The sequence below is a fragment of the Anser cygnoides genome, chromosome 5 (assembly GCF_040182565.1).
Source record: "Anser cygnoides isolate HZ-2024a breed goose chromosome 5, Taihu_goose_T2T_genome, whole genome shotgun sequence".
NCBI lineage: Eukaryota > Metazoa > Chordata > Aves > Anseriformes > Anatidae > Anser > Anser cygnoides.
Genome location: NC_089877.1, coordinates 42482261 through 42498908, shown reverse-complemented (window position 1 = coordinate 42498908; position 16648 = coordinate 42482261). Strand labels below are relative to the sequence as shown.

The 16648-nt window shown below is 37.2% G+C and overlaps 1 protein-coding gene across 7 annotated transcripts in view; it reads right to left on the bottom strand.

Annotated features, from left to right (window-relative positions):
• YLPM1 (YLP motif containing 1) overlaps positions 1-16648 on the bottom strand; it is a 39147-nt gene that overhangs the window by 2779 nt on the left and 19720 nt on the right. For 2 of the 7 annotated variants that reach the window (XM_066998103.1, XM_066998102.1), the window contains exons 7-19: positions 15628-16108; positions 14381-14473; positions 13809-13983; positions 13516-13661; positions 13053-13207; positions 12333-12395; positions 11846-11965; positions 11382-11558; positions 11085-11168; positions 10725-10808; positions 9175-9261; positions 6038-6089; positions 692-822 (exon numbers count right to left, since the gene is read on the bottom strand). In XM_066998103.1, coding sequence (XP_066854204.1) covers positions 692-822; positions 6038-6089; positions 9175-9261; positions 10725-10808; positions 11085-11168; positions 11382-11558; positions 11846-11965; positions 12333-12395; positions 13053-13207; positions 13516-13661; positions 13809-13983; positions 14381-14473; positions 15628-16108 — 1848 coding nt within the window. The remainder of the gene's footprint in view (positions 1-691; positions 823-6037; positions 6090-9174; positions 9262-10724; positions 10809-11084; positions 11169-11381; positions 11559-11845; positions 11966-12332; positions 12396-13052; positions 13208-13515; positions 13662-13808; positions 13984-14380; positions 14474-15627; positions 16109-16648) is intronic. The other 5 variants (XM_066998104.1, XM_066998106.1, XM_048059691.2 and 2 more) reach the window with 4 other exon arrangements.

Here is a 16648-nt window from a genome sequence, read left to right as displayed (position 1 = left end):
TGTTTTGGAAAAAATAAGCATCCTACCTATTACCTCTTTCATCTTCCTCCATGATTTTTGTTTTTTTCAGTGGTATTTGAAAATGTACCAGTTTATGCTCAGAACAGAAGTACATATAGAGTGGTTGAAGCCACCTTCTTAAACACCCTCTCCCAAGCTATACGAAAGGTATATGCAGGAGGTAACTTCAAGGTTTTACTCATAATGGACCTACATAGTTGATGCTTTCCTCAGCTGAATCTTTTTTAAAGTTAAGAACAGTGAATTGTTTCTCTGCCTACTTATTACAAAACCTAACACAAAAAATTAGTTTAATAAAGTCATCATCATCTTGTCTTAGAATATACACTGTGTATCACACCATTTCATCACACAATGTAAAGCCTAAAAAAAGGACTCTACGCGCATCTTCTTCCTCAGCACGAACTGGGATATGACTCCATTCTCAATCTCAAAAGCCATGCTATGCATAGTTATCTTTCATTATCTACAACTCCTCACTTCATTATACTTAATCTGTTTACCTCTGGAAGACTATTCTCCAAAATATTCTCCTACAGAATCTAATGGAAAATAAAAAGCAAGTCAAGGAAATTCCCGTATTCATGTACACTGACTGACTTGATACAAACTCTTTATCACAGAAACCTTTCAACGGTCATTTACAGAAAGTCATTTGAAAGTTTATTACCCTTTTCTTTCCAGGTTCAGAAGCACGAGTATCATAGTCATCTGGAAGCTGTAGATAATCTTCCATTCTGCTGGCAATGGCTTCCCAGTCACGTTTCCTTTTAGTGCCAGTCCGCAAACCATCCAGCTTGTCTGAGAACAAACACAGAGCCTCAGAGTTAAAGGAGATTTTTTTCCTATTATTCACACAAACAAGATGTGAGAGGAAATATTTTCAAAAGAATGATCAGCAGAACTTGTACATCCAGCTTATCTTGATAGACAGTATGATGAGAGTTGAAATAAACTAGAAGACTCAGCACCATTTTCAAGTTTTATTGATCTTTCACATTAACTGCGTGGCAACAACACTCAGTTTTGTTATTTGTATGAGAAAAGCTTGCTTTTCTGGATGCTCATACCATATAGAGTCTGTACTTACAAGTACAATACAGCCACCCATAGCTCTTTAAGGAACTACAGATCCACCTGTTCTATATTAGAACACAAGACCAAAGCTGTAGCATCTCTCCCAGATTTGGGGTTTAATACCGTGTCAACCATTACACACATGCAATATCAGGGAATAAGTGACGATCGTATAATTTTACGCATCGAAAACAAGTTTTTGAGGTTCTGTTTCTGCTGAACAAAACCGTCCCCTGAAACCCTGACCTCCCATTTTTCTTCTCCCTGCAAGGAAGAACCACCCCAAAAAATCCTCCAGGACTGGAAAAAAAAATCTCGGATTTTTTTGTTTCATGGTGCAAGAAGTCAGTCACAAATATTTGAGAAGTATGCTTGTCCAACAGCCATCATTTTCTTCTTTTTCTTATTGAACAAATAAATGCATGAAGAGAAACAGTTCCATTCCTAGGTTCTAAAATTTTGTTCCTCTTTAGACACTTATTTTCAGTGAAAAAATAACACCTTCTTGAAATTATGTGGTCAATTGCTTTTGGAAAGGAGATGAAAGAATTACTCATTTTAAGATTATGAACAATAAGACATGAAAATGAAAACAGGCTTCACAAGTCAAAGTAAATCCTAGTACTAATTCTGTTGCTGTATGCTACCATTTCATAAGCCAAAAACTAGGCGTATGCAGAAGGAACACTAAGCTTGGTAGTTACGTTCTGTAAGCCGTTTCCAGTGATGTCAGTAACAGTGCTTCAAAACTCACCGCTGTAATTAAATTTACCCACCAAAGGTCTCTGAAATAAACCAAGTACAAAACAACATATTTTCTGGCGAGCAGAAGAGGATGTTCAAGAGTATGTATTTAAAGAAGATCAGTTCAGAGATGAGTTTTTTTTTACTTAATATTGGAGAGAGAAGAGCAACAACAGAGAGGATGTGAGGCAATGGTGATGTAGACATGATACTAAAGTTTCAGTACCATAACCTGGTGAAGTAATTTCTCTCTCACAGAACTCTAAAGTTTTTAAGAATCCACTTCTGCCCCATTTCTCTAGAACAGATACAGAACTTCTTCCAAGAAAACATTTTAATCCCTCTCTGAAAACAAATCAGAAAAGCAGAAAAACAAAACCCAAACCAAACAAATCAAAGAACACTTAATAAAACTGTGTGCAGAATATTTGTATCTGTTACATGATATCTTGTGACATGATTCACTTAAGGTTCTTCTTTGCTCTAAGTTAAATCTGCCAAGTTTGAAGCTCAATCTCCACAGAAAGCTGGTACTCCCTCTAGAAGACAAAATTAATTTACAAAATATTCCTCCATTACTCCAGCACACGACATACTCACACTATTCCTCAGTATTACTCTCAGATCAATCAGTGTAAAACATTCACAGAACAAGGGTTACAAGAAAAAGAAAAGGTATTTAAAGGGATAGCAACAAACAGATCGAGGAGCATTTAGGAACATAAAGAAGTGGAAGTTCAGGAGCTCTGCTGACAGTAATGTATAACACAGACGTATTCCTGTTGGAAGGCAATCTGCTATGATGCAAGCATATCTTATTTCCAGCGTCCCACTCCCTGCTGCACACAGACCAACTGAACACAGTCCCCAGAAATGTGTAACTCGTAACCAGGGGAGTTCAGGAGGCATTCAGCCCATCAGTTTCCCTCCGTCCCTTTTTGTTAGTGCTATACAGAATTTATTTTACAATGTTATCTCCTTCCATTTTTGAAGTTGGAATGCCTTCCTTTCCAGAGAGACCTGCTTCCACGCATACTATCATGGTTCACATGCAGCAGACACACTCTAAGGAAATGTCAAAAGCCTACCACAAAATGTTTTTTTTTTTTTTTCCTGAAAACAAGACAAGGTGTCATTTTGTAACAACGGTGCTTGTGAATATTTATGGCAGATGATTACTAAGCGTTAAACTATCAAACGAATCACTTCACCATTTCAATTTTAAAAACAACGAAACAGCAGCGTTTTTGAAAACCTGTAGAATGAAAAACTCACCTTTAGAATTTTAATAATAGCTTCTGAAAGTAAATTACTTACTTTGCTCAAAGTAAATCAATCAATTGGCTACTTTTTTGCCTTTCTTGTACAAAAGCTACAAAGTTTTAAGTGAAATGTTATTTGCATTCCAGAGCAAATTTTACAACGGTATCAGAACCTCACCTATGGTAGAAGTCATTTCTCCTTTTGCAGAAGTTTGTCCAACTCACGACTAAGCCGCATTTTGAAACAGAGTACAGTACTAAACACTTAACATAGTCAAATTTTAAAAACATTAGTCCATTTCTGTAAGTTTAAGAGCCTGAGTGTATGATGCACTGAGACAGACTGAAACAGTAGTGACTAGATTTTAAAATAAAAACGTGGTTTGCAGTCACAACACATAAGGAAACGCTATACCAGCATACATAGTCAGAGGAATGCATCAACCCTGCCAAAGTAAATTTGAACTAAAGCAAGTGCTCTGGGGCAAACAGCATGGTGACTGGCACAAGTCAGCACTGCAGCTAGAAGAGCTCACGCTTTTCAGACCTTTTCGAAGGCTTTCTGTGATTAGTAAGATCTTCTGTCCTCCTGTAACAATATCTATTCAGAAAGAAATCCAAAAGGCAGAAGAGGACTTACAGAATTGTTTTCGGATTCTGCACTTCGACAACCTCTGCAAATGCTTGCCCTCTGGGACTAATGCAATGAACCTAATGGGCAGGCCAGGTCCCAGGAAATAACCCAACTTGGGAATGACAAATGCATACCACAGTCTACATGCCTTTCAGGAAATAATTTTGATATGTCATCTACTGAAATGGGCCTGTGAATAACCAAAAAAATCTTACTGCGAATTAAATATAATTATTACTCACAGACTGCAAGTGCTTATAAAGCACACCCTCGGCTAAAAGCTGTCTGCCCTCACAAAGTAGTTTTTCAAAAATAAACAAATAAAACAGCATTTGTTACGTAGGAATGCCAGGCTTTTTATAACGTACGTTCTGTCAGAATTTACTTTTAATCTGTAGTTCTATATAGTTATAAATATGAATCTAGAGGGTAGTTATGAAAGTAAAATTGTGAATACAGATTTAATAGAAAGACCTTCTCAGCACCTGTGACTTACAGTCTGCTAAGATCCAGTCTGTTACCTGATTGTTATTATTCCCACAGTCCTGTAAGTAATTTATTTTAGAGTAAAATCGCCTCTGCTGCTCTCTCCCAGTTTTACGTTTATGTTAACTGGAGACCATATAAAAATCCTCTTGCGTTTTCTATTACGGATTTTCCACATAGAAAGAAAGTCAGCACAATTCTGTTGTTAGCAGTATTTGATCATGAATGAGGTAGACTTTGACAGCTATCTGTAACTTTCTGATGCAACCACAGTCCCCACATTACTACAAACTACCACCCATAAAAACTTTTACAACATACTCTGGACTCCTGCCATATTTATAAAAGGCATGGGATGACTTAAAAGTTCTCTCTGTGCAGTGCAACACATCTGTTCCTACTTAGTACATGGAGTCTATATTATTTAGAATAACACACAACACATCAGAGCCTTGCATTCTTCAACAATGCAGAGTTGGAAAAAATCATTACAAATTTAAGAAATAATCATTAGATACGAAAAGCAATTAACTTGTATACCAAGAATGCAGAAAAATCTTTGTCTTGAACTGCCTTGCTGTTCGACATGCTGCAAGCATTGAGTATGAATCTCCTTCAGTTTTACTGCAGGTGCCACAAAGCCAATATATTCCACAAATATTTAAATGACTTAAAAGAGAGCACAGCAGCAGAAGACATGGTGCAGCTAAGCAGTTAGCAGCAAGAGATGAAAATCTGCTTTATGTAAGCCACAACTTCTGATGCTATTTCTGTTGTACAAATGTGATTTTGGTTATTGGAAAGTAATCATACACAGGGCTGTACCACATGCAGAAGACCTCAAAAAATGCTAAGACATACTGTATCCCACTCAGGTGTTTGTTACTTCTCAGAGATGTGATAGAAAATCATAGTTTTATGCACCTCCCACTCATAAGATCTTGGCTTAGTACCACTACTGTTCACTGGGGAAAAAAAATAAAACAAAAAATCCCACAAAAAAATAATGCCTAAAAACTTATTTCCACACGTCCATATTGCATCATATCCATGGTGCCTGCATTTCAACCTGAAGGTCTCTTTTGACTTTGATAGAATTGTAATATTAGCACTTATATACAATGCAGCCAGCAGCACTAATCAGAACAGGAGTGCAGCAAACATCATGCCCTTGTAAGTCCTGGAAAGTCCATTCTGCATCCTACTAAGAAAAATTCTAGTACCCCCCTGGAATTTGAAATGCTTAACAAACTTTAACTTATTAATACATAACTTGTTGAAAAGACGACGCCGATTCATTCAGAACCAATTTCAACATATGGTACTTCTCTGTCCTCACACATGCCAGTTTTGGAAAGTAAGATGCATCATCAATACAATTTTACCTACTATGCAAGTCTCCAAGAAAGTGAGTAGTTACTGACGACATTTATGCTTGAGAAACACATATGCAGTATGAACAAGAATGCAGTGCAATGTAAGTTGACTCTTCACTTTTTATAATACGGAGGAGATGAATAAAGAATAGGAATACCGCTTTAAATATATTTTTGCAACACAATACCTTCCTTGAACAGATGGAAGAACAATTAATGAGTATATAAAACAGCAATGGTTAGAAAGTCATAATTCCAATGCCTCTGGTGGCAGAGAGAAATTCCTTTTCTGTATTGAAGCTTTTGCAGTTTCAGATGTGTATGAGACCAGTACATTTATTTGTCTTTGGTAGGGAGGCACAGTGAAAATGGAAATTAAAGTTTTGCAAATATCATCAGATACCAACTATAAGAAACAGGAAAAAATAAATACCCACCTAGCTTTGCCTCAGAAGTGTCCATCTCCCATTTGCTTTTCGGAATGTAACCCTAAATCATACACAGAGAGAAGCTCGGAGGATTAGAGAGAGCAACACATGCATATCACTTTTGAACTGGAAACAGCATTATAATGGGAGCTTAAGGTATTTCTTTTTGTAAGGCACAATTCTTGTTATCAGATGAAGGAAACAAGTTACTCAGTATTTCAGAACTTCTGCATCCACTTACTTCCCTTTCAGTAAGTGATTTCAGCAGCCCTTGCACATCATTACAAGAACGCTGCTCTGCCAACACAGAACTCCAGAATGAGTCTAACAGATAGCAATGGTGCTGTGTGCAGTTACTAGATTATAATATCCCAAGAGGCAAAGTTATAGCGACACAATTTATCAGGCATTAAGAATATACAAGGCTTTACAAATGCAAAAGTTACCTTAGTCAAATGCAAAATATACCTTAGTCAAATGTTTTTAATATATTTCCAGATTTACTACACACAAGCTTCACTTAATAATCCTTTCAGATGAACATACTAAATTCTTGTATGAGTAGTCGGTTCACACTTTTTTTCTAGTTTAAATGAGGTAGTATCTGCTAAAACTGAGATTTAATTATTTTTTCATTTAAAAATAACCCTCATCATGGTTCAAAGATTATTTCCAAACACTTTTTCCCTACACGTCATCATATATTTTACATATAATAAACCTTAGCCAGTTCATTCCTTGCAAATGAAAATACTATTAAATTTGGCAAAAAGGTATTTATTTTAGGTATTTTCTTGTAGTCTTTTCATTTTATACTCTTACACAAATAAATCCTTGCTAAGCAATTCTTTATAACTCATATAAGTAGTTTTATTCCTAATCTGAACAGCTGAAATTTTCTCTGCAATCACATAAAAAGCTCACTGTGGTGAAATGGAACCCTTGTGAGAGTTTCATTGTTTTAATGATATTTAATATGGAGGGAAAAGAACTACTCTAAAAGATTTCAACAAGAAACCAAAAAATCCAGACCAGTTTTAATATACTAATTCCTTTCCTGCTCTATTTATAGGTCGCCTCCACTGTGAACACCTGTGTATTTGTTAATGCTGAGTTATTAAATCAGTGTACCATGACAGAGAGCTACACTGCTTTTGTTTACGTTCAGCATTGCTCTTCCAAAGTCTTTTACAGACCTTTTTTTTCCTTTTCCTCAAGCATGTATCAGTGATTTGAGATTATCAGATTTATCTATTTTAATATTTTTAATCAAGTCTGTAGTTAATACAAACTAAAACAGTTTGCACTGCAATATTTCATTGTGATAAATAAATAAATTTCAGGTATATATATATATTTATACTTTTCAAACGTTGCACATTAAAATATGCTCAGAAAAGTTACACCACAGCTAGGAGCATGTATTAAACAAAGCAATGTGTGATACATTGGTGAGAACACTAAGTTAAATGCATCAATAATTCATACCATCAAGCACAGAAAAGCAAGAATTGTCTGAACGCTTCAAACAACCCTGTGAGAGTTGACAATAGCAACAGAAGAGTGACTTTGATGGTGTGAAATGCCCTAATGTGTGCTGAATCTGTATAATATCCCAGTCTTCGGATAGGGTAAGAAAAGATTCAGACTTCATCCTTTGGTACAAGACAGTTGGATATTTCAAGGACATTTGCCAGATGGAGCTTGAGACCTCTCTTTTTCCCCAGGATTAAGAGAAGTACAGGAGAATGAAATGAAGAACCTTTACCAACTGTTCTCAAGAAGGCGACAGATACCAAATACTTTTCTGTCTGACATACCTCTCTGAAATCAGCCATGTGACTGAATGGCAAAGATTACATACGGCAGATTATTCTTTGCTGCTTTTCACCTCTTGTGAATTGGAATAGAAAACATTCTTTTATGTAGTTTACTTTTAGATACTAATAATTTGCATAGTTTCCACCACCATGCTTTCTCCTTGTCTTATAAAGAAAAGGCCTGTTCTTATGATGTGCTGTGCAACAGGACACTCCCCAGAGCCCATAAACACACACACACAGAGTTATGCACAGATTTCTCTCAAATGCTAAAAGACAACTTTCTATTCTAGATATAACTCATTTTCAAGAAATGAGAAGCTAGCAGCCATATTCTTGTAAACATGGATGCATCTTTAAAGAGTTCTAATCCCACTTTATGCAGTCTCATACTCTGTGCCAGAGAATAATTTAGTAGAGAATGAGTCATATTGCTAAAAAAAACCTGAAGACCAACCAAAAAAACAAACCAAAAAAACCAACAAGCAAACCCCAAAACCAGATGTTTATTAAAATCCATTCTTCTTAAATTTCATTTTTGTTATTCTGTATTTCATCCGGTTTCTATACTGCCACTCATGAGGAAGAGTAATTTTCCATCAAGAGAACAGACCTTGCTCATCCCAGACGTTTTTGGTTACTTCCTGTTTATAGGAATTTAACTGCTTGGTTGTGGGAACCAGGGTTTGACACATTCAACTCTTCAAGCACTGATCAGTTGTAGCTCCAACACATACCAAGAAGTTACATTCAGAGGCCTTCTGCAGCCTTTTAAATACATACCCAAAAAAGCCAGCCCATAGAACTAATCTCTAACCTTCATTCATCCAAGAGATCTAATCCCTCAACTTGGAAATACCTACTGACAAAGTCAGAAAGCCTCGGCAGAGAAAATATTCTTCGTAACTGTTGTCATATACTATGACTGTTGAGACGAGTTCTTTAGACGTGTGAAAGAAAATAAGCTAAATGAAACTTTGCCCATTCTTCCCATCCCTCCACTTGGTATGATACTTAGACAATCTGGAAGAGAGAGCTATAGTGTACCGTAACTTATAAATAAATGTCTGCAAGAGGCATGTTGCCATGATACTCTGATAATGCTGTTTGTGTCATACACTCACAGATTATTTAAGAAAATCAGATAGAAATAACACGATTTGACATTAAAGTTCTCTTAGAAATGTTTAAGGAACAAATGACTATAGACGTGTGTATTAAAATCGCACTGCTAAGAATGGCAATGGGTTGGCATTTACAAGATCGAGACTCTCCCTCAGACATATTAAAAAGCATTTTGTTAGAGATGGCTGATGTGTCTCCTACCAGTTCACTTTCTTCTTCCTCTGCTGCATCCTTCTTGGCTTCTTCTTTCTGGTCTTCAATATTTGCATCAAAATCCTCCATCTCCACCTGTTACAAAGCACAAGCACAGACTTGCAATGCACTGCTTGACTTCTAAGTCCCATTTTTTTAGTAGGTTAAGCAGAAGATTCCAAGCTCAAATAGAAGAGGAAAGATGGAATTAATTTTGGCAAGCACTATGTTGCAGTTTCTATGAATACTGGATCTACTTCTGCTTCCTTCAAAGCAGGTTCCCTTCTTCCTGGAGCAAGAAACTGTGTGGGGAAAGTAGCAATAGTTTGTGATCCTCCTTCACATGAATTCTTCATGCTAACGTATTTGTAACAGTTAAATACCTCCCTTGCTTCATACACAATCATGTTTCAAAACTTGAAATTTCGTAAGAAGATCTTAAACTTCTCACTTACGAATCACTTGAATGGCACTCTCTGTATAGAATGTATCTTTATCAAGCCTCTATCTTAAGTATTTAATTATCACAGTGGAGATTATTAATCACAGAGATTAACGTAATGAACAAAAATGGATGCTTTAAAACACATCTAACCCTGCCAATCTAATGGAATACTTTCTGGGGCCCATACCTCTAATGGAAATTCATGTGTATACTCTGAAATGCCAGATACTCTCATACACATGCAGTTATGAAAACCATTAGTAAAACCTTGATAAACGTATCAGAGTAAACCCCTAATATGTCCTTCTCTGGGTCTACTTGAGAGCTGAAACTTTTGCTCTCCTCTTGAAAATGACTATTTTACAATAAAAAGTATCTGTAGAGTAGAAAATAACCTGCTGAGATCATGACAAGCTGCAAAGAGTAAACACCCTTCCTGTTTCAGCAGGTCAACAGTTTCTATGGCCACAGCAAGAGCTGTTCCGACAGCAACAGCTCTGGTACATTCAATACAACCATTAACACAGTAGTTTATTTCCAGAGTTCCTGAAATATATGTCAAAGAAGAATGCAACAATACAGAAGGATAACGTATCCAAGATGCGTGTCATGGTAGAATGTAAATGGAATAAAAGGTAACATTCCTCTATATTAAGTGTAATCTTCTGCTAAACGTGTTTTATTTACTACTACTCTGTACAGGTCTCGATTTCACAAAGCAGGGATCCAGAGGAGTTAATGTTTATTTACTTATTTTATCGACTATTTCTCAAATTATGAACAACTAAGCTGAAAAGGTGCCAAGGTTTGTCTGAGAGAGCAAAAATACTCTTTAATTGGTACTAAACAGTTGCTAAAGAACAAAGTAGCTTCAATTCTTCCTCAAAGATGCGTAAGTCAGGGCTCCAAACAAAAATGCCTTAAAAAGTAGCATGTGCCTTTGTATTTAGGTAGTCGATAAGAATAATGGAATACTTATCTGACAGCAATTCCATCTTTCTATAGTGTCAAGTATACGGCAGTCCTGTTTGCCATCATATCTTCACCTGCTTTATATTTTCAGTATAGACATATTTCCATAACTTGTCATTTTAACAGGCAGAGATACTCTTACCTCTTCGATAGCAGCATCTTGCAATAGAGAACGAATGTCCAGGCGCATCATGTGACGTGGCGCTGCCTCCCAGTGATCAGACATCTAAAAAAAAATACACCAAAAAAACCCAAAACATAAAAATGAAGCACCTCCAAAACCATAAGAGATTGAACAGAAAATTGGGCTTCTTATCACAAGAAAAGATCTATCTGCACTTAAGTCATTTCAGTCGATCCTGTGAAATAACCACCAGCTCCTCTTCGAAGAAAAGCGTAGGCATTATGTAGACTAAAACAAGCCAAGTTTTCCAACAACAGCAGGAGTGAAAACACAAGGAAACTTGCAATTAATCCTATGACTCCATACGTATACAGTTACCCTGCTGATTTCTTTTAGCTTGCGTCCATGTATATTCCTCTTGGAACACGTCTGGTTATCTGCGCTCATTTCTGCTAAGTACACCTAGAAAGAGAAAGACAATATTAAATGTTTTAAATTAGTTTTTAGAGTTTTTCTATCTGGTCATACACTCCACAGTTGTACATTCCAAGAAAGGTAAACTTACAGATCTAGACCATAGCACTCTTCCTTAACATGGGAATGACTTTGCATTCAAAAGTTTAGAAATACTGGTATACAGGTGCTAGGAAATTCAAATGCCTTCTAGGTATTCACCTCAAAACCCTTGGTTTTTGCTGCACTCCAAAACTGCTCAAAATGTCGCACTCTATCATTGATAGCATCAAGGATAATGAAGGGGAAGAAGCCATCATCCAATGTCTTTTTGAAAGTTTTAAACATGCTGGTGCGATAGGTCTCTTCCATATCAGCTTCATATTCATATTCCATCACCTGGGTCAATGACAAAAGCATTTAAGCAAGAGGACACCTATTAAGCTGTTAACATTCAACTGCTGAATGTCCTGATCACAAAGTACATTAGCATGAGAAAGCCATCTTCCAAAATCAACTTTCAATCATTTGCCCATTCTGCCCCTATGTTAGATTGACTTGTCTTGAAAAACAATCCCCCACGCCGCTGCATTCTTCCAAAGCAACAGACTGAAATTCTGATTGTCACTATGTTGTTTCACAGTATCTTGTTTCTTTGTCAAAATAAGCAACTGAATTAGAAGTACCTTCTTTTTTACTTTTTTTCCTGTATCTGGGTCTCTCTCTTCCTTTTCTACTTCAGTGATGAAATAGTCATCCAGGCTGAGCACTCTTGGTGCAGGTCCTCCACACTCTACTTCCTTATCCTGGGAAGAAAGCAAAACAGAAATACTTTTGGGTACCTGTAAAAATTCCATTCTGTTACAGAAGACCCTCAGAATGGTTTTGGCAAATGGCAATTCCCTGCTCTATATTCAAAGCAGGAAGAAAGCGGTATTCCTCATGGTTACTAAGAGTGGACAGGATTCACATGCCACATGAGGACATGGAACATTAAGTAACAACAGACTGAAATTCCAGGTCTTGATCTCATCTCTTCCAGGTCTTCCTACTTCTTCCAGTAAGTCTGACTTAATTTTTTGTCTTAGTATACTGTACAAACAGAAAGAAAACAGCAGAGGAAGTACACAAAAGAGATGAGCAGCACTACACAGTGAGCAGTCCTTTACGTACCCTGATGAGTTTTGCTACATGTGTCTTTCCACTGCCAGGCAATCCTCTCATTATGATTACAATCTGAAACAAAGATAATGTAAAATAAGGTAGGAGACTGTACTAAATTTAACAGATCTCTTATACAAAGAAATTCTAGAAAATTACATGCCCTGGGCTCACAACTTTGTCTATCATGAAGCAAAGCCAGTACCATGCCTCACTCCCAGGTTTTACAAACCATGTTGTAATGCATGGCGGTAGTTCCACGGGACTAATAATAAGATTATGTGATGTTAATCATCTCAGCAGCTCACACTGCACAAGATATTATGAAACTGTTTACAATAAAGTTAATTGAATGAGTCTTGTCTAAACGTTTTATTGCCTAGATCTTATTCTTTCTGACTTTTACATGGCATACTGCCAACTCTCTGACGGGATAAAGCCAAGTCTTTCCTCCGATACATCAAAAACACAAGTAAAGATCTCAGAAGAATCTAAAACACATTAATATTACCAACTAGTAGGAATTTCATATTAGCTTTCCTAAGAGGTTTACATCTCCTGTGGACTCCTCAGGCCTAGGCTACAACATTCTGAGTATTAGCAACGGAACCAACAGAATTTAAAGCGCTTCCCTGAATGTAAGCTTCTTCCCCAACGTGTTACACTCATGAGCATTTTATCTGAATACAGACTTCATAGAAACTGATTGTTGCTGTTGCAATGCATACTCACCCTCTCTGGCCTGCTATCCCGTCCTGGTGGCTTCAAAATATCATCTACATTTTTAGATTCTGGCTTTCTTTCCACTCGTGGAGCAGGTGGTGGCTGACGAGGCATCGATGGAGCAGAAATAGGAATCCTTTCCTCAGGGTAATTTCTACGATCACCTTCAAATTCCAATGATTGGACAGAAGAATTTTCTTAGTTTGGTGAAATTATAAATTTTAACAGACACTCATTACTTTAGGATAAATTCATGGATGTCTCCCCAAAACAATTCAAAGTTCTAATCTTGAAACTACTACAATCAAAGACATTTTTTAGCAGAATATGTAACTGTCTTTTCCTGATCTCATCACTACTGAGAAACCAAACTATAACATTATCCAAATAAATTTTCCTGAATTCTATATTCTTAACAAAGAAATAATTTTTCATAATATTTTAGCAGGTATTCAGGACTGAGAAACCATACCTCCAAACATAGAAGGCCCATGATCATATGCTGGACGATCTGTCTTTCGTTCATACGGTGGTCTTTCAAAACCACCCCGCCTGGAGGAGGGATGCTCTTTTTTGTCACGGTAAGACTGAGTCCTTGAAGGTGCAGTAGGAATAACCCTGCCAAAATAGTATTCTGTGTATTCGTAGAATTTTTTACTATGGATTCCAATGAGAAATTACTATGTACCTCAGTCAAAACAGACAGCCTGATACACAATCTAGCTTGAATCAAATTGATTTCAAAAATGTTCCAAAACTACATACCTATCATCTCGGGGATGACGCTCTTTTTCAAATCTCTCTCGTTCATAGTCCACAGAACCACGGTCTCTGTGCAATTCCCGCTCTCTCTTGAAATCCCGGTGATCTGTATTTGAATTACCTTGACGCTCAAAATACGGTTCACGATCTCTTTCTCTGTTGTAACGACCAGGGTGCTCTGAAAGGAGAAACCCATGGAAATCCAAACTATTAAAACATATCCTGAATTTATTATTTTTGAAGGATAAACAACAAAAGTACAAGAAAAATATATAGAAATTCATGATGTGAGGGCTAAAACAAACTCAGCCACTGAATCTCTTTCCCAAACTGTAAGAGACAACCATAACATGCAATCCTAGTTAAAGCTACTGAATTGAGTCTTTAACATGGCTTGGTCAATGACCGTATTACTCCTCTTGACAATATAAACTCTTATTTTTATGGGCCCTGGAAGGCAAGAAAGTGGTTCTTATTTAAATCAGGAGTTATTTAGTTTAAAACACACTTGTAGTGCCTTACAACTTTTCTTATGGGCTAACTAATGGCCTGTGAGCTAACCAAGGGCTCCCTACCTTTTTGAAATGTTTGTCTCTCCGGCAAAGGTTCTGGACGCAGAGTTACCCTCTCCCCATATGGAATCTGTTCCACTTTACTGGTGGTTATATCTGGTTAAAAATAATCAAAAAACTAAGTAATGTCTTAACATACCCCTCTTCCATTTCCTTCCCAATGTCGTGAAAAGCACTCAGTCAACGACATTAGAAGTGACTGAAATAACTTACCAAAATATACATAAATACAGAACACCAGGGTTTTTAAAGTCTTAAGTATATTTGTGCGTGCATAAATATGCATACCACTTTACCTTAACAATGGGACTTTATTTCTTGGGCTGAGTTCAGGAAGCTTGCACAGTTACATTATATACACTGATGCTATGAAAGTTTCAGTAACTCATCGAACTACTATAACATTGAGAATATTAACTGAAATGCTCTCTTAAGACTCTCAACAGTCAGTTTTTCTAACTGCTTTTAGAGAAACATCCGCTTAATGGAATTGATATGGCTTCAGTTATAGAGAAAAACCTCTCTTTAATGGCAACGCACAATTTATGTACAACTTTACAACACAATTCCACTTTTGCAAAAAAGAAAACATGAGAGAAGTCTATTCAATTAAAAGAATAGCATTGAATTTTAGCTTTGATAAACTCAGTGCTAAAAATCAGAGGCTCTCACTGCTTAGGTGTTAAATGCCTGTTTAGCATGCCAGCTACTCAGAACCAGGACACTGGTTCTAGAGGGCTCTAGGCACTGTCTAGTATGTACCTCATACCTATTAGTATAGCAGTATATAAATATTATATACTATTATACTATTAGCAGTATATAAATAATGCAAACATTACCCACATTCTGCTTTAAGTCACTTCTCAGAACTGTAACAAACCAAAGTACTTTCTAACACAGTTACACTCCCCATACTCAGTTATAAAGGGATTAAGGGAAAGTCTCACTATCAATCTAAATATAACGTTGATGTGACCGTATCAGTTGGTGTTTATTAGAAGCAGATGTGGATATATACCATTCAATTCACGTGACATAGCTTTTCAGCATTAGAGAAAACATCAAACTCAAGACTGAAGATTACTGACTCCTTAAAATTGCACTGTTAAGTATTAGATCACAATGTACACAGCCTAAACATCAGCTGCAAAATATATGTGGCATATTTTGTGTGCCACACTCCTTTAGAATGGAGCTAACTATCCCTCCATTACAGAACGGACAAATACATTCACTGTAATACCCACCTCGCCCATGGCCATAATCCACAGTTTGCTGAATTATAGGTGCCTTAGGAACGGGTGGAATAACTGGAGGAAGTGACACTGGTACAGCTGACGGAACAGAGGTGTGAACAGCAGGTACTTTCACTGGCGAGGATACTGGTGGAGGCATCATTGACTCCTGTTTACATAATTCGTACTCCATATTTGCTCCTTTATCCTCATTTGTGTCCCAGAGTCCGTGGAAAGAATCCTCATCCCAGCGTTCCTGTTCCACAGCAGAAGGTGATGGTTTTAAAGACTGACCATGACTTGGGGCTGTAGTTGGAGTAGGAACTGGAGCATGTGGCCTTGTCATAGGTGTAGCAGGCCTTGCCAGTGGGGCAGTTGGTCTTGTCACAGGGGTGGGCTGTCTGAACAACACGGGAGGCTTTATAATAACAGCAGGAGAAGGTTTAATAGCTTGGGCTTCTACTGGTGCCTCTGAAGATAGCTGAGAAGAGACCTAGATGCAGAAAGCACTTTAAATAGAGATCTGTAATCTAACCTTCTCTCATCCTCTGCAAGTCAGTAAGCACAACGGCAATCTGTAATTAAATTATAAGCATTTTCTAGTACCTCCATCAAGGTGCTACAGGTAGGAGGACAAAATTTCAAGAGCTGGTGGCCCGAATTAATTTGGCGTTTGCTCACTATGCAAAGGCTTGGATATTATCTATTTTCTCCTTCAAAATAATATTAATTTAAGCTCCAGTGGGCCTATCTCATATCAAAGGTGTCTACTGTTTCATTCCCAAAGATTCTTTTGTTGTCTGTGAGGAGGCTGAAATAGTGTGGAAGTAGGGCAGCTAGCTGAGGCACAAAAGGATTGATAAGGCCAGCTTCTTTCTGGAAGTCACTGGAAAAATTCCCAGAGAACAGTATCACCCAGAAAACCCTTAACGGAATCAACATCAGATCGATATCAGAAATGGGGAGGTGTTGCCCAGTGAAAAAATCCAGTCTCGAACCAAACATCCCCATGTACTGTGTCAAAAGGGTCTTT